This window comes from Notechis scutatus, chromosome 8, assembly GCF_049901735.1.
Source record: "Notechis scutatus isolate UNSWTSFEM ecotype Mainland chromosome 8, rNotScu1.2, whole genome shotgun sequence".
NCBI classification, from domain to species: Eukaryota; Metazoa; Chordata; class Lepidosauria; order Squamata; family Elapidae; genus Notechis; species Notechis scutatus.
Genome location: NC_142016.1, coordinates 8,439,341 through 8,459,554, shown reverse-complemented (window position 1 = coordinate 8,459,554; position 20,214 = coordinate 8,439,341). Strand labels below are relative to the sequence as shown.

At 44.0% G+C, this 20,214-nt stretch overlaps 1 protein-coding gene across 2 annotated transcripts in view; it reads left to right on the top strand.

Annotated features, from left to right (window-relative positions):
* The first annotated feature begins 4,301 nt into the window (after positions 1-4,301).
* Positions 4,302-20,214, top strand: part of LOC113420658 (protein argonaute-1) — a 79,843-nt gene continuing 63,930 nt past the window's right edge. Inside the window, exon 1 of one of the 2 annotated variants that reach the window (XM_087970564.1) lies at positions 4,302-4,469. In XM_087970564.1, coding sequence (XP_087826690.1) covers positions 4,445-4,469 — 25 coding nt within the window. In that variant the 5' untranslated portion in view covers positions 4,302-4,444. The remainder of the gene's footprint in view (positions 4,470-20,214) is intronic. The other variant, XM_087970565.1, reaches the window with a different exon arrangement.

Below are 20,214 nucleotides of genomic sequence, written 5' to 3'. Positions count from 1 at the left end.
AGTAAACTCTAGGCAGAATTTACTGAGGAAGGCAATTGCAATAAGCAGCGAACTAATTCCTTCTCTTAGTTCATAATGTGCATGTAACTGGATAATACTTATTTTGTATTATATTTTACATTCGCATGCTGCATCTCTCCAGAGAGAAAACTTACCTTGGGCAAGATAAGACCAAGAGAAATCTTGGATAAAAATGAGTAAGAATATAATGCATAATAACATCAACAGAAATAGTCAACCAGTCTGATGATGAAGGGTACATGGTCTTTTAAGTATACTTAAAAAAGATTGTTTTGCCCCTCCCTCTAGTAATATAAAATTTTAAAGTAATCATAATGAGAAATTGTAGTAGCTTGATGACACACAAAATGAAATCCTGCTTTACACAATGCAAAATTATACATAGTATTATGATTCTCACCCATTTTGATTGTCTCCAGCCAAGATGTATTTGTGACTGCACCTGTTGGTTTTTACCCACCCATTTTTGGCACTTATGCTATGCAATCTTAATGCAAAGATTAAAAGATAATCTATCACTCAGAGATGCAACCAACCATATTTCTGGGCTAAAGTGGTTGAGGTAACCATGGACAAATGTAAGTGCCCATTTTAAAATATACCCTCATGCTTGTACATTTGATTTTAAGCTCTGCTTATGACTTAATGTGAAGCAAGCCAAGTGATTTATCCGGTGAATTTGGGTTACGCAGAACAGCTAACTTTTTAAAGACTTTGCAGTGACCTCTGAACCCCTTTAAAAGTGTGCCCCCAAAGTCAGAGTGGCGGCTTTGATGCATGTTCAAAGCCCTGTCCTTTTTAAAGTGTGCCTTGAAGCATCAAGAACAAAGCAAGGTTTCAACAGCCATCTTGATTATTTTTTTTCCGCCCCTACGGCAGACCCTCTGTGGGCACTCAGAAAGTTATAGTAACCCTCTCCTCCTGGAAGACATTGTCCCTTGAGTTGAGGTGCATCCCAACGTGATGAAGATGACCAGCCTTGTCCTCTTCAAGAGAGACTTTGGACTTCTTTTAGAGCAACTATGATAGGCTTAGTTTTAGGGGTTAGCATCTTTGTTTCTAGTTGTATTTGTTCTACAGATGGATTTTGTGATTTCCTCCATGTTTGCATTCCTGATGTTGCAAGCCAGCTAGAATCAGAAGAGCTAGCACCATAGAGGTGTCCAAAAAACATTGTCAACAATCTGAATCCGCTGCATAATTCAAGCTAGCCCAGAGTCTTAAGAGTTGGGCAGCATACACATTTGATTAACAAAGAACCTTAGTTGCCAGCAAGGTTTCCAATGTGGAGACTCGCTCCAAGAAATCCATGGTACTGTACAGCACAGAGAGGCTGGGGTGACTTCCTTGACATTCCCTCAGATCTCCACTAAGGGGCACCAGCAGTGGATTCCTTTGTTGGCCACAAGAAGTGAAGAAGGACAAATCCAGGGAATGGTTGCTTCAAATGGTGAAAGGACTAGATCTCTCTTGCAGCTGCAAAGGATCCATGCTGTGGGGCAAAACCATTAGTAGGACTAATATGGTCTAACAAAGCAAAAGGGGTGAAGGATTAAGAGTTTGAAACTTACAGGTATTTTGAAACAAGGTCACTCAATCAGAACAAATTGAAATGGATCACCACCTGTGCACCCACCTGTGCTTCGAAAGAAGAACCAAAGAATTAACTAAAATGAGAGATGTAGAAAACAGGAAAAAGATGCCTTTACTAGTAGTGTTGAATGAAGCTGTAGGGTTTAACGCTTTCTTTTTTATCTCCTCTTGGGTCATCTTCCTTTCACTATTACCTGCATATAGGTATTCTCTCAACTGTTCCTTTAATGACCCTTAGAAGTTGCAATGGGACTTTAAAAAAGTGATTTATGCCTTTGTACATGTGACTATAGCAGCATCCCCATGGTAACTCGATCAAAATTTGGGCGTTTGGCAACCAGCATTTATTTTTAAGGGTTGCAATATCCTGGGGTCATGTAATCACCTTCTCCGTTGGCTTCAGACAAGCAAAGTCATAGGCGAAGCCAGATTTGTTTAACAAATATGGTTTGCTTAACAACTGCAGTGATTCATTTAACATCCGTGGCAGAAAAAAAATGGACACAACTCAATGCAAGCTTAGGAATGGAAATTCTGGTCCCATTCTTGTGACTGTTGTTAAGTAGGGAACTATCTGTATCCTAAATCAGGGGTCTCCAACCTTGGCAACTTTTAAGACTTGTGGACTTCAACTCCCAGAGTTCCTCAGCCAGCTTTGCTCCCAGGAACTCTGGGAGTTGAAGTCCACAAGTCTTAAAGTTGCCAAGGTTGGAGACCCTTGTCCTAAATTGTGTCACAGCACTGTATGAACCTCCATATTATTTGGGATGCCCAGAGAACAACAGTCCACTTAGCTTCAGCACAATCCCTAGATCAGGGGTCTCCAACCTTGGCGACTTTAAGACTTTGTGGACTTCAACTTCCCAGAATTCCTCAGCCAGCAAAGCTGGCTGAGGAATTCTGGGAGTTGAAGTCCACAAGTCTTAAAGTCGCCAAGGTTGGAGACCCCTGCCCTAGATGGTTGGTTGGTTGGCTGGCTGATTTATTTATTAGAAGTGAATGCCAGCTTTTAAAATAGTGTGTCTCAACCTGGGGCATCTTTTAAGATGGGTGGACTACAACTCATTGTGGAGTTGTCCACATGCTGGTTGGGGACTTCTTGAAATCCAGCTATCTTACAAGTTGAAAAGTTTTTGGGGGAAAAAGGTTGGTTTAGAAGGAATGAATTGCAAAACGAATCAGGAATAGTAAGAACAAAAGGGTAAAGAGTAAGTAAGAGGGAACGGATTGCAAATCTCAACCGGGAAGAGAGATGAGAAAATGAAAAACAAGCATAAAATGGACTGACTCGAGGGGAATCAATGGTGGTTTTGGAGGACAAGAAAGGAGCAGAAAAATAGATGAATCCTCTTGGCGTAAAGAACACTCAAAAGTTCCCTTTCAGAGTCCAATCCGAAGCAAGACATAGGCCCAGAGAGTATTTTTCTTTTTTTCTTTTTTTAAAAAAAACAAGTTTTATTTTCAAGACAAACAATACATAAATACACATAAACACAAAACATAAAAGCATAAAAAATCTCTTTTCTGAAAGTTGCTTAATCCCGGGTTAAAACTCTTGGTACAGACACAAATTCAGTTTCATATTCATTTTACATACCATTTCATATCTTATTAACATTTTCAATTTTCTATATAACTTCTCCTCTCCTTTAAATTTTCTCAATTTTCCCCCCCTCCTCTCAATTCATATCCTAATATTTATTATTCTTTGTCTGTTCTATTCCAGCCAATCGTTTATTTTTCTTCTTTAAAAAAAAGAAGAAATACTTCTGTACACTATATGGAGATGATGCCTTTATCTTTTTCCCTTATATTTATAGTACCTAATATAAAATACATAACATACATTGGGATTCTGTCTGGTACATTCTAAAATTATACTATATTATCAAAAATAATACAAATCTATTCATTAATATTGATATTCATTCATATCTTAGACGTTTAACTCATTACTTTTCAATTAAATCACATACTTTTATGAGAGCCCTATTTTCCATAATTATCCCCCCCCACATCACATATTATAGCTCAATATTTCATTGAAATGTTCCTCCTCCTTCTACTTCAAATCTCATTTCACAATTTTTTTTGCTAGTATACCATGTTCTAATCATTAATTTTAACAATCATATCTTAAATATTTTATCCATTTCAAGTTCCCTTTCAGAGTCCAATCCGAAGCAAGACATAGGCCCAGAGAGTATTTTTCAACGTGAAGATGGGTGGATCATTTCCCAGAATTCCCCAACCACCTCGGGAATTCCCCAGGAATTCTGGGAGATGACGTCACTGAGGTTGGGAAACCCTCGTGGAAGAAGCTCCTTTTAGGGACGTTTCCTTTCCTTGCCTGGAGATATTAATTTCTTCGGCTCCCGATTCCCTAATGTTTGCCTAATGCTGCTCCCTAGAGGGGGCTAGAGGTGGGCTGCCTGCATCCGTTCCCAGCCCTGGGCGTTTTGTGGCCGGAATTCTCTCCTGACGTCTCTGGGGCCAAGAGCATCTCTCCTCCGGCCTCGGAAGCGTCGGAAGTGTCGGCTCTTTCGAGACTTCCCCTCGTTTCTTACCTCTTTGCTCCGCTCCTCGCCTCCCCCGCCCTTTCCTCCCTCCCTCCCTCCCTCCCTCTCTTTCCCAGCCTGCGGCGGCGCTGGTTGGATGGGCTACCGCGCAGGCGCAATCCCGGGATCCCGGGCTCGTCCCGAGCAGAGGCTGCGGCTGCAGCGGCGCCCAGGTCCCGGTGCGCCTTTGGACGTGGGTCTCTCTCTCTCGCCGTCGCAAGCGCGCCCTCCTCCCCCTCTCCCCGGTCCGGGGCGCCGCCCGCGTGGATGGGATGGACGCGGGTCCCTCGGGAGCAGGTACCCTTGCAAGGAGCCCGGGAAGGGCCAGCTCAGAGGGGCAGCGTGCAGCGGGAGTGGGGGGGGGGAGGATGCAATCGGTCCGGGCGACTCCGGGAGCCCGTGCAATAAATGGGGGCTGGAGGGGGGTCTCTCCAGAGGAGCAAGAGCGACCCCGGGATTTTGCAAAGGGGAGGGGGCTTCTGGGCTTGGGAACCCGGGGAGGGGGCCTTGGGGGCGCCGGGGGCGAGGGCCAGGGTTGCGGAGGGCGCCAGGTTGGTCGAAGAACAATGGAGGCGAAGGCGGCGGGATGTGGGGGGGGGGGGGCTTGGGGTGAAAGAGGTATCGGGGCAGGCGGTTTGCAACGTTGGGGAGGGGGCTGAAGGCGAGGCGAGGCCCGAGCTGGACGTGAGGAGGGGGCCCACGTTTGGAGGGGGAGTCTCTAAGTTCCAGCCCGCTGGCTCGTGGGGGGTTCTGCGAGCCAAGGAGGAAAGGGGCTGGAGGCCTGCGAAGAGGAAGGGGAGGCCTTCCAAAGAATCTTGCAAAGGGGGCTTACCAAGGGCCGAGTGGGGTCGGGTGGGGAAGATTCTCTGGGGCCGCGGGGGCTTGTTGGAAGCAGCGGGATTGGGAGGGGGCTCTCCGAAAACTCCGAACTTGCATTTGGGAAAGCCCTGTGATGGAAAGGAGGGTTTGAGACTGGCTGAGATTGCAGATAATGTGGGGGGAGGATGAGGGGCTGCATAAAAAAGTGGTGTGCAGAGACAAAATTGGGGGGAGGGCAAAGGGGACCAGGCATTGGGATGAATCCGGAAGAAATGGGGAGGGAGCAGGAATCAGAAATGGGTCTTTGAGGTGGGGGGATCGTTTCAGCTCTGTGGAAAGGCTGGGGTAAGCGAGAGAGGTGGGCTCAGCCGGAGAAGAGGCTCTTGAAGCATCGGATTTGTGGGTGGGGGAAGAGGAATGTGTAGCCTCTGAGTACCAGGTATGCAAGGAGACAAGGTTTATGGGGGACCCACAGCTGTTTTGTGGAAGTGGGGTGCAACCCAGGCAGCCAGAGAGCAGTCTGTGGACAAGCTTGGATGAGGAGAATAAGTCTTGGCTGGTAGGTGTGTTGGAGAGAGTAAACAACCCTTGAACAGGAAACCTTGCTACTCATCAGCCCTTCTAGAGATGGAAAGAAAGAGAATTTCCCCTGTTCTTGAAGGGGGAATCCCCACTCGCTTCACACGTCCCACCAGAGACGTGTGCATCTCTTTGCAAGGGACACCAAGGCCACTCCTGGCACCGGATGAGATCCATGCCAGGTCCCTTCTCACCTCCCATCTGCCACTAAGTCCCAAGGACCAGGCTCCTAAGCCAAACGGAGTTGGCACTCAACAGATCCCACCTGAGGTTCCAAGCTAGAATGAAATTTGCTGTGGGATGATGCCTTAACATGGAGGATGAACCCGGCAGCCTGTGCTTGAGTGCATACAGCAGTTTAGTGTGTAGTAGGGATCCAGCTTATCAATGCACAGCCTAGTGAATGAAGGTACCACTTTTATTGAAACTAACACCCTCACACACACACCTGGAATTCTCTGAAAGGTTGGGATGGTAGACCATCCGCTTGGGAAGTCCCGAAACGGTTACTTCCAAAATATCTGCAGGTACGTGATGGACAGCAGTTTTGAAGGAGAAAACCGAGGTGGATAAGTGAGAAGACAGAGAGAGTGACTCAACTTTGGAAGGTCTTTCTGGATGTGGGGGGGAGAAATAGCTGTTTGAAAGGTCAGTGGAAAGAGACACCAGGGTTCCTTGGAGGTTCGCTGGGGAAATATCAGGGAGGCTTCGATGCTCAACTTTGCATCAACGCTGTGACACGTGTCTGAAAGGGGTATGCAGACGGGTAGGTTCCTGTTAGGACAAGGGGTGCGAAGAGGAGGGGTGGGGTTTGCCTTCTCTTCATCTCTCTCCTATTCCCAAGTAGAGCAAAGGGGTTTGCCAGTCTCATCATACTCATCCTACGTGGGAGTAAATGTAACAAAGTAATGGTGATGGAAAGTAATTGTGACTTAAAGAGGGGAGGCTCGGGGCAGGAGCTGTGGGAGGGCAGTGGGTTTTTTTTCTTTGTCTTTGTGTGCCCAAGCCGTGACCTCCACGGTTGTAGGAGGTTTTCCTTTTTTATCGCCTCTTTAAAAAAAAACGGAACCAGCATCCTCCAGATTTCCTCTAAAGAAACTCGGCCCCCAGCATTTCCAAGCTGACGAGGAAAAGATGAAGAGCGTGTGTGCTTTTTGAAACTTTCTCAGAAGAGGGTTTTTCATTGTCACTACGTCTGTGGAAATTCTCGTTCATCCAGGTTGTCCCAGAGGTGCTTTTCCCGAAGGCCACTGGGACTTCCTTGGTTTTTCTTCCTTTGAAAAAGTTTCACTTCTTATCCAAGAAGCTTATTCTTCAGAAGTTTGGGTTAATTGTCAGGGATTCAACCTATGGCTCTTAGGCTCTTAGTGTAATGGGTGTATTGGCTGCGGTTTTGAGAGATTTGTGAGACACTTGCAAACAACTTTGTGATTTTCAACCTTCTTGTCTTCGCTAGAGGCCAATTGGGATGGTGACTCTGGGAGTGATGCATTGCACTAAGACCATGATGGCAAACTTATGCCACGCGTGAAGTGGCATGCAGAGCCGTCTCTGGGCACGCCAGCCGTCGGCCGTTGCTCTTCCTGGTTCCGGTGCACACATGCGTGCCAGCCAGCAGGTCTTTGTGCATGTGGGAACGCTGAAAACCGGAAGACCAAGTGGCTGCGCGCACCAGGGAGCTCCTCTTCTGGTTTCTGGCGCGCGCGCACTCCTTTTTCAGCATTCAGTGCCAAAAAGGTTTGCCGCCACTGCACTAGGTCATACTACTAGTTGCTTGGTTCTGGCTTAATGTCCTATGTACAGATAGTCCTCAATTTACAACAGTTCATTTAGTAACCATTCAAAAGTGACAACAGCACTGAAAAAAGTGATATGACCATTTTTCACAGTTACAACCTTTGGAGCATCCCCGTGGTCACATGATCAAAATTCAGATGCTTGGCAACTGACTCATTTATAACAGTTCCTGTGTCCCAGGGTCACATGATCTTCTTTTATGACCTTCTGATAAGCAAAGCCAAGGAGGAAGCCAGAATCACGTAACAACCATGTCACTAACTTAATAACTTCAGTGATTCACTTAACAAGTTTGGCAGGAAATGTCGTAAAATGGAGCAAAACTCACTTAACAACAGAAAGTTTGGGCTCAATTGTGGTTGTAAGTTGAGGACTACCTGTAATGACAACTCTGGTGGTTGTAACCCTATTGTGAGAACTTTGCCTGTTTAGGTTTATGAATTTATTTATGGCTTAAAGCAGAAGTCTCCAGACTTGGCAGCTTTAAGAATTGTGGACTTCAATTCCCAGAATTCCCCAATTCTGGGTGTTAAAATCCATGAGCCTTAAAGTTGCCATGGTTGGACACCCCTGGCTTAGAGTGCTATTTGTGAGCCTTGGGTCACTGGCGGCTTAGAAAGGAAATCGTGGTGAAAGTGAAGCAAATGATGCTACCCATTGTGGTTTTTTAAATATGGTGTTTAGCTTAGTGTAGTATGTGAAGTAGGCCGCTCTTAACAACACTACTTTTGAAAGCTTTCAGCTGAACAGCAAATTATGTAAATGTGTCTTGCATTTCAAGCACAAACAATAGTATTGTGGTACCTTAAGAATGAAGATTAATGTGGTCCATGCATTGTACTACTGTGTTATATATGATGGTTTGGTAACATGGCTCAAAGTGGTGTGTGTGTGCACTTAGCCATTGTTACTTGACACGTGGTAAACCTAACTGATTATGCCTCATGCAATAACCTATTCTCAAAGCCAGCAATGGTTTGGAATCAGCTGTGGGCCAGATGCCTTGCTGGGAGAATACACGGAAGGCAGGAGGGTTAAGAATAATATATGTAAGATTCTGAATCTTTACAGTATTACAACTTCCTAAAATGAATTTGTGTACCATCCCTTCAGGAGTAAAATGCATGGCTTCATTGGGATTAGCATGGAGCAAGAAATGGACACATCACTTTTAATAATGTCATTGTAATCTGTCTATTGCAGCCATTCTAAAACTTTGTGGCATTGCGGTTGTCTATTTGGGTTTCTATAAGGAAGCAATGCATGGAGTGGGATGCTTCCGCTGTGCATGTCCAAATCTGGGTCGACTTTTTATTTTAAAGCAACCCTTCCCCTCAGTCTTAAATTGCTCGAGACAACCCAGCCTTGAACCACAGTTTCAAAATCCCTGGTAAATGTGGAATGGAACCACATTTCTTTCAAGTTTGCAATGAAGCTACGGATAGGAAAATGTAGAACTTTTGGGTAAATTCATGATCTGTTACATTTTGCAGACTGACTAATCCGGGGCAGATATTCCTCAGTTTACGACCACAATTGAACCCAAATTTTATGTTGCTAAATGAGAGGCATTGGTTAAGTGAACTTTGCCCCATTTTATGACCTTTCTTGCCATAGTTCTTAAGTAAATCATTGCAGTTGTTAAATTAATGACACTGCTGTTAAGTGAATCTGGCTTCTCCATTGACTTTGTTTGTCAGAAGGTCGCAAAGGGTGATCACATGACCTTGGGATCCTACAACTGTCATAAGTATGAAGCAGCTGCTAAGCATCTGGATTTTGATCACGACACCGTGATCCAAATTCGTGGGGATGCTGCAACGGTCCTAAGTGTGAAAAACGGTTGTAGGTCGCTTTTTTCAGTGTCATTGTAACTTTAAAGATGAACTGCTGTAAGTCGAGAACTCCCTGTAAATCATATGATTTAACTATAGCAACTAGTAATAAGGCTACCAGCTCTTTGGCCAGATGAGACAAGTGCGTGAATGGCCATCTGGCCATCTCTAATAACCGTGGGGCTCTTAATGCTCTCTTGAGCTTGGTTATTTTCTTGTAGACGTTTTCATTATCCACTAGGGAACACAGTGCTGGTGATAACGTAGCACTGATGATGTTGCCTAGTTTGGCAATGAGATGTCTCTAAGAAAAACACCAAGCTCAGAAAGCTGCAAGGATCCTACAGGTCAACCCTGAGCTTACAAAGGTTATTTTTAATCGGGGCATCTCTAATAAGTAAGCATGGCCCCTGACTCGGTGGTCTAGGGCAGTGGCCCCCAACCTTTTTTGAACCAGGGACCGGTTTCACGATTATTTATTCTTCCATGGACCGGTACCTGAGTAACGCGAGACTCCACCACCATCGGGACGGATCTTCATTCGAAGCCGCCCCCCACTTCGACAAAACTAAGGCGCGAGCACCCAAACGCCGCTTTCCAACTGAAAACCCGGAAGCAACCGAAAACCCGGAAGCAACCAAAAACCCGGAAGCACCGTCGAAACAAGATGGCGGCGCCCAAGCTTTGCGGCCCGGTAAAAAATGATCCATGGACCGGTACCGGTCCGGGGGCCGGTGGTTGGGGACCCCTGCTCTAGGGGATCTTTGTCTATAACAGGAGTGTCGAACTCTTGTCATCACGTGACATGTCGCGACTTTTCCCCCTTTGCTAAATGGGGGTGGGCGTGGCCAGCACGTAACGCATTCAGCCTGCGGGGCTGCGAGTTTGACGCCCGTGGTCTAAAATGAACATCCTTTCTCAATTGGCAAAGGGGAATCTGCCTTTCCTAAAATCTAGGTTAATGAACATGAATGGAATGTTGAGTTTAGGAAACAGCTTGCTAATTTAGAAGCAAGATCCAGGATGAAAGGATAGACCAGGGGTCCCCAAACTTGGCAACTTTTAAGACTTGTGGACTTCAACTCCCAGAATTCTCCAGCCAGCATAGCTGGCTGGAGAATTCTGGGAATTAAAGTCCACAAAGTTGCCAAATTTGGAGACCTCCGGGATAGATAGTTGGAGCTGTGTCTTGTTTTAAGTTAGTTGGTTTTTGTCTTGATTATGGGTAATTTGCATATGGGAATGGACCCAGGGCTGCTTCTGCTTTGATGTCTTGGGTGATCCTTGTGTCAGCATGATGGTCCGTACTTGCAGATAGCTTCCAGTCAGTTGGAAGAATATGTGGGTTTCATGTACAGCTGTGATTGATTATTTTAGGAGTTCAGGTTGACCAAGCCATCCCTGGATCTGTTTTCTCTCCCCCTCCTCCCCTCCAAATATTTTTTTGGGGTCGCCACGATGTAAAAAAGGATATTGAGCCTCTAGAAAGAGTGCGGAGAAGAACAACAAAGATGATTAGGGGACTGGAGGCTAAAACATATCAAGAAGGGTTGCAGTAATTGGCAGGGGTGGGATTCAGATTTTTTTAACAACCGGTTCTGTGTTGGTGGGCATGGCTTGGTGGTCATGTGACTGGCTGGGTGTGGCCAACTCAATGTCACTCACATCGAGGCACGCATCTCCTCGCCTGGGCTCTCATGACTGTGGGGATGCTGCAACAGTCGTAAGTGTGAAAAACAGGCATAAGTCACTTTTTTCAGTGCCATTGTAACTTTGAATGGTGACTCCACACAAGCAAAGTACCAGCAAAGGAGGGGAAAAAAACTCCAGAGACATTCCTGAGACAGGAGGTCTAGTCCTGCCAAGAATGTAATAAGGGTTAACGGAGAGGCAGTTTCTATAAGCAACACCAGAATGTTTCCTTCCTGCCTTCCTTACAGGATTAGGCCAGTAATTTCTTCTAACAACCATTCTAGCGAATAGGTGCAAACTGGTAGAATCCCACCCCTGGTAATTGGGTATGCCTACTTTAATGAAAAGAAAGACTAGGGGAGACATGATAGCAGTATTCCAATATCTCTCTTCTGCCACAAAGAAGAGGGAGTCAAGTTATTCTCCAAAGCACCTAAAGGCAACTTAGAACTAAGGAGGAATTTCCTGACAGAACAATTAATCAGTGGGACAACTTGCCTCCAGAAGTTGCGAATGCTCCAACACTGGAAGTTTTAAAAAAAGATGTTGGATAACCATTTGTCTGAAGTAGTGTAAGGATTCCTGCCTAGGCAGGGGGTTGGACTAGAAGACCTCCAAGGTCCCTTCCAACTCTGTTATTCTATTCTATTCTATTCTATTAAATTCTATTCTATTCTATTAAAATTGACCTCCCAAGTCTATATGATACAGTAAGTACTGTATAATGATAGTTTATTAAGCTTGTATGCCACTTCGCTGTCAAAGATTCTGAGTGGTTCACAGCAATGATAGAAATTATAAAGAGGTATTATTTCTTGTGGCAATCATAACTTTTATCCTTACTATTTAACGCTGCTTCCTTTTTTCATGGGTGTTTCCTACCTCTTGGAACAGTGTTTCTCAAGCAAGTTTAAGATGTGTGGATCTCAACTCCCCCAATTCCTTGGCTAGAACACCTCTTAAAAGTCTTAGAATCTGCTGTGTAGTGATTCTTCAGACCTATTTTGTCCTAGGATGGGAAATACAGGTAATCCTTGAATTGCGACCAAAGTTAAGCCCAACATTTCTGGTTGCTAAGTAAACAAGACTTAAGTGAGTTTTGCTCCATGTTATGACCTTTCTTTTTTTTTTTTTAAATTTTATTTGAGTTTTCACAAAGAGAAAAAAAATACAAATAAAACATCTTTTTTGAAAATAGTGTAATCCCGGGTTACATTTCTTCATACAGACACAAATTCAGGTTCATGCTCATTTTTATATTCTATTCCATATCTTATTACTATTTTACATTTTCTGCATAGCTTCTCCCCTCTTTTAATTTTCTCAATTTTATTTTAATTATCTCATCTCAATTCAAATCATTGTATTTATATTTTTTGTCCTGTTTCAATTATCTATTATCTTTTCTCATTAAACAAAATTTCTCCTGTAGTTACTGATTGGAGTATGACGCCTTTATATCTTTTCCCTAAAGTTGTAACATTCAATATAATACATAACTTCCATTCGGATTCTGCTTGGTACATTCTTAAAATACACACTGTATTCTTAAAAAAGAAAAATTATAAATGTATATAATTAAAACAACATTCCATTCCAATTCAATTCTATCATTAATATTAATATTCATTAAAGTCTTAACATCTTTAACATTACTTTTCAATTAAATATCATACTTCTATGGGAACAATTATAAGCTTTCCATAGTTAATTTCCCCCCTCTTCACTTATATTTTATAAAACATTAACTAATTAAAATGTTCCCGTTCCTTCCTAATTCAATTTTCTCATTTATTTTATTTCACTTATTTTATTCACAAACATTGCACTAAATTACACTAACTATTTTATCCCTCATTTTAATCATACGTTGTTTCCAATTTTCTAAAGTTATTTCTATTACTAATATAACCATACAATCTTATGTACCTTTACAGAATCCCTTTTTCAGTTAGATTTTCACCCATTATCTCTAAATAGGTCCTGTTTCTCTATATCTTGCTCCAGTCCTTTGTAACTTCCTTTCCTTCTTCCCTCTCTTCTTCTCTCTCCCCTTTTTACCCCCTTGTCTCTCTACCTCTATTTCTCTCTTCTGTATTCCCCTTTTCTGTTGCTTTCCAGTATTATACTTATTTTTTGAATTATTTTTCTTTTCTTTGGTTGTTTTTTAAGTCTTAAATTCTCCATTCTCTTTCCCCCCTTTCCATTTTCTTCCCCACATAAAATTGCTTGTTCATTAAAGATGGCTTCTTCTTTGTCCTAGTCTTCTTGTTTTACAGTCTTTTCTTGTTTTTCATAGTTCCAAATCTCCATTTCTAAGAATTGAAAAACGAAGCCAAAAGAACCCTTCCCTTGTGCATCTTCTTTGTACTTTTTAAGTTCCGTTTTCAATTCATCCAGAAGTGGTGCCATTGTGTAAATTTTTAAACAACCACCCAATTGATTTTAGTCATTCAAATATAATAACCAAGAATCCAAAGATCACCAAATAATCCAAATACACGCAAGCTGTTTCTTTTTTGCTCTTTTTTTTTCACTTTCTCTTCCTGGGGTTACTATTTAGTTGCAAAGTTTCAGTTAAAATGTATCTTTTAGAAGTCTTATTGAAGTTTAACTTTAGATTCTTTTAAAGTCCAGGCAGTCTCCTCCCTCTTCCAGATCCTTCCCTTATTCTTTTTCTCTCCCTTCCTGCTTATGAAAAAGAAATTTTTTAATGTCCAGAAATCTTTGTTATCCCTTTGGCATTTTGTTTTATTTTCAGCTTAATTACCTATTGATGTCAAAGCGGATTTTTCTGATTTCTTATTTAAGTCTCTTAGTTGTCAGTATAGGGAAGGAGAGAGAAGAAAAAAAAAAGCCAAACCTTTCCCTTTTCACTTTCCTTCGCTGCTTCCGACTCTTCTTTGGGAGCGATGTTATTTTTTGTAAGTTTAAATTCCAGGGTACCTTAGTTGTTGCTTTTATAATTTAACCCGGTCAGCCAAAACTTTCACTTCTTATCTTCCTCCTGCATGTTCTTTTCCGGTTGAGTTCTTCTTTGAGGTGGCCATTTCTGACCACCACTCCTACCACCTTCGGGAAAGGGAGCAATGGCCAGTTGAGGAGGAGAGATGCGGCTCTCCTTGACCCTGCTGGCAGTCTCCCTCCTCTTCACCACCTCTACGGGGTGGCTTAGCCCCGAAACCAGCCGGCTCGGGGCGCTCCAGTGGCGAGCGCAGACCGAAACCATGAATGATTGCGGATTTCTGTCTGTCGCCGAAGCCCTTCAAACCGGAACTCCCCCATGTTACGACCTTTCTTGCCACTGTTGTTAAGTGAATCACTGCTGTTGTTAAGTTAGTAACCCGGTTGTTAAGTGGATCTGACTTGTCCATTGTCTTTGCTTATCAGAAAGTGGTAAAAGGTGATGACGTGACCCTGGGACACAGCCACGGTCATAAGTACGAGTCGGTTGTCAAGCGGCTGAATTTTGATCATGTGACCATGGGGATGCCGCAACAGTCATTAAGTGTGAAAAACGGCCATAAATCACTTTTTCCAGGGCTGATGTAACTTTGAATGGCCACTAAATGAACGGTTGTAAGTTGAGGACTATCCCTAAGCTTTGGAATGTATTTTAGAGACTGATAGGACAAGAAACTCTTTCAAGGACACACCCTTCACTGACTTCATTCAGTTTTGATGCCTGTTTTCATGGAAGAAGGAAGTAGGAGCTACTATATGTTGGCTTTCCGGAGTTTTAACCACTGGAAGTGTAGGCACTGGCAGTCAGTTTGGCATACAGGTAGTCCTTGACTTACAGCAGTTCATTTAGTGGCCGTTCAAAGTTACAACGGCATTGAAAAAAAGTGACTTACGACCGTTTTTCCACACTTATGACTGTTGCAGCATCCCCCACGGTCAACATCATCAAAATTCAGCTGCTTGGCAACTGGCTCATTTTATGGCGGTCACGTGATCCCCTTTTGCGACCTTCTGACAAGCAAAGCTAACAGGGGAAGCCAGATTCACTTAACAACCGTGACTCACTTAACCACTGCAGGAATTCATTTAACATCCGCGGCAAGAAAGATCGTGAATCGTGTCTCACTTAGCAGCAGAAACTTTGGGCTCAATTGTGGCCGTAAGTCGAAGACTACCTATACTCTAATGTCCTGGATCTCTAAGCAGAGACATGGTAAGTTCTAGCCCTCCCTTTGGTACTGAGCCCAGCTGAGTAAGTCCTGGCCAATCCCTCTGTCTTGAGGAAAGGTGGGAGCATTATACGCACTGCCTTAAGTTGTACTTAGCAGACTTAGGACAACAAGTGGAACCGGAATTTATGTTGTTAAGCATGGTGGTTAGTAAGTGAGTCTTGCTCTATTTTACTGCCTTTTTTTCATGGTTGGTAAGCCAATCGCTGCATTCGTTAAGTGAATCACATGGTCATTAAGTGAATCCAGCCTGCCCCGTTGATTCTCCTTGTCGGAAGCCAGCCGGGAAGGTCGCAAATGGTGATCACCTGACCCTGGAATTCTGCAATTGTCTAAAATACAGACAGCCCTTGACTTAGGATCACAATCGAGTCCAAAATTTCTGTTGAGTGAGGCCTTAAGTTAGTTTTGCCCCACTTTACGACCGTTCTTGCCACCGTTGTTAAGTGAATCACCGCAGATGATAAATCATTAACCTGGTTGATAAGTGAATCCCCCATTGATTTTGCTTGTCAAAAGGTTGCAAGAGGGGATCCCACGACCCTGGGACGTTGCGACCGTCATAAGTATGAACCCGTTGCCAAGTGTCTGAATGTTGATCAGTGATTCATGGGGATGCTACAGAGGTCATGGTACGTGTGAAAAATGGTCATCAGTCCCCTTTTTTTCAGCGCTGTTGCAACCTTGAACGGCCACTAAATGAACTCTTGTAAGTTGAGGACTACCTACCTGTACATGCCAGTTGCCAAGGAATGTTGATTATGTGACTGTGGGGATTCTGCGGTGGTTGTAAGTACAAAGGACAGATTGCAAGTCACTGCCATTGTGACTTCGAATGTTGGTTAAACGAATGGTTGTAAGTTGGGGGAACAACCTGTATATTCAGGAGGTAAATCTAATGAGTGAATAAACTCTGATTAGAATTGTTGATCCAATGGAACAATTCGGGTTCAATTTAAGGCAGGGGTGTCAAACTCCATTTCATTGAGGGCCGCGTCAGGGTTATGTTTGACCTCCAGGGGCCAGCATTTGTGGGTGTGGCCAACTCAATGTCACTCCTGTCGAGGGCGCCTGTGGTGGGCCAACCGCTCTGCCGGCGAAAACGGGCTCCCAATCTCCGTTTTCGGTTGCAACGGCCTCCTGCAACCCTCTGCCAGTTAGAACACAGCCCTCCCAAGCTCAGTTTTTGCTGGCAGAAGCGCCGTGGGCCAGTCCCCCGTTGTTTTCAGGACGGCCCCATGGGCCAGTTCTAAGTTACCCCACGGGGTCAGATCTGTCCCCCAGGCCTTGAGTTTGACACTGCCGATTTAAGAGGCTCCGATTGGATTTTTCTGGCATGGGATGGAAGTAAAACCGAGGTGCCTCAAAAGTCTTTCCAGGTGGAGGAATGGCTTCTGAATCATCCCTGGGATTCAGATAGGCCAGTTTGTTTCATGGAAGCTTCAGGCCTCCCCAACACTTTGGGATCCTTTTCTACCTCTTGGCAAATTTTGCTAGGCCGAAAAGAGGCATTGCATCAGCAGGTTGGTATTTTAGGACTGAGGGTGGCAGGTGGGGGAATCTGCTTTATCTCCTGTTGCCGGAGAGGCTCATACCAGCTTCCCTTGAGGTGGTGCCATCTCTAGAGTCTAGACCCTTGGCATGTAATTCCCATAGCTTCCCACTCTGCCTATCAGAGCAAGCTGTAGATCAGGGGTGTCCAACCTTGGCGACTTTAAGACTTGTGGACTTCAACTCCCAGAATTCCTCAGCCAGCTTTGCTGGCTGAGGAATTCTGGGAGTTGAAGTCCACAAAGTCTTAAAGTCGCCAAGGTTGAGACCCTGATCTAGGGATTGTGCTGAAGCTAAGTGGACTGTTGTTCTCTGGGCATCCCAAATAATATGGAGGTTCATACAGTGCTGTGACACAATTTAGGATAAGGGTCTCCAACCTTGGCAACTTTAAGACTTGTGGACTTCAACTCCCAGAGTTCCTGGGAGCAAAGCTGGCTGAGGAATTCTGGGAGTTGAAGTCCACAAGTCTTAAAGTCGCCAAGGTTGGAGACCCCTGATCTAGGGATTGTGCTGAAGCTAAGTGGACTGTTGTTCTCTGGGCATCCCAAATAATATGGAGGTTCATACAGTGCTGTGGCACAGAGTTCCTGGGAGCAAAGCTGGCTGAGGAATTCTGGGAGTTGAAGTCCACAAGTCTTAAAGTTGCCAAGGTTGGACACCCCTGCTGTAGATAGTGGAAGTTAAAATTCCCGTGCCTATGGAGGGCCATTGGGCTTTTCACCACTGCCTTAAAAATATGTTTTAAGCATTAGAAGGAAGTGCTCTGATTTAGTAAACTCGGGGAGGTGGGAAGGACTAGACCAGCGGTATCAAACTCCATTTCATTGAGGGCTGCATCAGGATTGTGTTTGACCTCGGGGGACATGGGGTTGGGGGTTATGACCAAGGTGGACATGGCCAGTTCACTGTCCCTCGTCAAGGTCCCATTTTTGGCTGCAGCAGCTTCCTGCAGCCCTCTGCCAACGAAAACGGAGCTTGGGGGAAGCTCCCAAACTCCGTTTTTGCTGGCAGGAAGCGATCAGTTCTGAAAACAGCACCCTCCTCCGAAGCTCCGTTTTCGCTGGCAGAGACACTGTGGGCCAGTCCTTTGCTGTTTCCAGAGTGACCCCACGGGCAGATCTAAGCACCCGGTAGACCAGATCCAGCCCATGGCAGAGGTGGCAGGTTCTGACCGGTTCTGGAGAACCGGTAGCGGAAATTTTGAGGAGTTCGGAGAACCGGCAAATACCATCTCTGACTGGATATTTTACTGTATCCTTCCCCTGCCATGCCCACTAAGCCATGCCCACAGAACCGGTAGCAAAAAAATTTGAATCCCACCACTGGCCCACGGGCCTGGAATTTGACACCCCTGGACTAGATTAAACCAAACCTGAGAAAGAATCACTTTCAGTTTTAGGTAGAAACCAAAACGCCAACCCTGGTTGCTTTGTGAAGGTTGCTGAGGATAGTCCAAAATTCCTTAGTGGCTTCTGACTAGGTACTTAAAAGATGATATCTCCCAACATTTTCCAGCCTGGTGAGACCCAGCTTCTAGCTGTAGGTTGGTGGATTCATCTCATTTTCTGAATCTTCATTCAGCCTAGGAAGGAACCAAAGTTTCAATTAAGGGATCCTGAACTCTCTTTAATGATAAGCCCCAGCGGAGTAGGGTTGAAGGGTTGGAGATCCCTGGACTCTTAAGTCTGCTTATTTCAGTCCAGGTAAGGTCACCAAACGCTACCTGTTCCTCTAGCACAGTGCTGGTTGGGGAATTCTGGGAGTTGAAATCCTCAAGTCTTAAAGTTGCCAAGTTTGGAGACCCCTGGTCTAAGGACTACAGGAGTTTCTTGGATGAGATTACTAACTTCTCAACCCAACCCCTCAATAGGAAAGACTTTTCAAGGGATGGCCTTGCCTTCTGCAAAGAATATTTGTTCGAATTCTATTTTCCTATGAGAAAAATGTTGATTTGATTTTTAGATGATGAGAATATCGGCTTTGAAGAAGGGACTTAATTTAAAAAGCACAAGTTTAAGAGAAAAAAAATGAATCTTTTTAACACGTCTTGAGAATTGTTCTTAGTCATTTATTCTGGCCTCCAGAGGAGAATTTGCACAATTCGTTAAGTCATCACATGGTTTACTTAGGTTTTGCTTTAACCCAATGTGTGAATAGTTTTTTTTTTTATTTACAAACCATCATTCATGAGTTTGTGGTTATTTATAGTTTTTAATGTTCCATCTTGTGGCTTGGGGTTCAAAGATTAAGTGTGTGGTGTTATTTTATCCCCAATCCCATGATGAAGCTAAAAGAGAATTACTGGTCCAAGTAGTTCTATGAGTGTGGCAGCTTTTCCTAATCCATGTGCAACCTTCTACATTATATTGTGCTGGTTCTCAAAGCTTTATTTGCAGATTGGCCTCAGTGCTGTCTCCTCTGTGGGTTAATAGTCTGCCCAAATTAAAGATGTGAAGACTCTGGAAAAAATGGAAAGACAGAAGAGAAGATTTGTAGCTCAGGGTTGAAAAGAAGCGCCCATGGTTCCCTCTGAGCTTGGTTGTTTCCTTTCAGACATTTCATTACCTAACTAGGTAACACCATCAGCACTGATTTTTGCAAGAAAACAACCAAGCTCAAAGAGCACCAAGGACCCCACAAAAGGGAAGGAACCAGAAGATACCTTTCCCTTTAAGGAAAAAAAAAATCCTAATTCTTGATTTCTGAGACAAACCAGAATAATTAATCAGGGTTTGTTTTGGAATGTGGCTTGTGTTTAGCTTGAACAAACTATTTCTGGCAATATCATAACTAGTTTAGCTGCTTTTCCTGACCAATACGTTTTTTTTCCTAGTACATGTGGATTTACAAGGATTCTTGTGGTTTCCTATATCCAAAATGTCAAATAATATAACATTATAATTTTGACAAAAACAAATTCAAAATACACCCAAAAATAAATAGTCCCCATTGCTTAAAAACAAAAACCCTGAATCCCAATTCAGGATGCAGAACAGAATCGATGTGAGTGAAAATGCTTTTGCTTGCTGCTGAAAAGCCGGCTGAGCAATTAGTTTGTTCTCCCTTGGTCAAGAATTCCAGGGGATGTAGATAGCAAACAAAAAAGCTCTTTTTTCTTGCACTCACACCTTACATACGCCAACTAGATTATGGTGTAGGGGAGGGTTCCCAACCTTGACAACGTTAAGATGTGTGGACAGCCCTGCTGGCTTGCAAATTTCGGGCACTGAAGTCCACATAGCTAAACGTTTCCACGGTTGGGAAACCCTGGAGAGAGTTTTCCCCAGAAGGTAAACCCTGGAATAGAATAGAGCTGAAAGAGACCTTGAGGGAAGGGGTGGGATTCAAATTTTTTAACAACCGGTTCTGTGGGCATGGCTAAGTTGGTGCGCATGGCTTGGTGGTCATGTTATTGGCTGGGTGTGGCCAACTCAATATCACTCACATCGAGGCACGCATCTCCTCGCCTGGCCTCTCATGACTGTGGGGATGCTGCAACAGTCGTAAGTGTGAAAAATGGTCATAAGTCACTTTTTTCAGAGCCATTGTAACTTTGAATGGTCACTCCACACA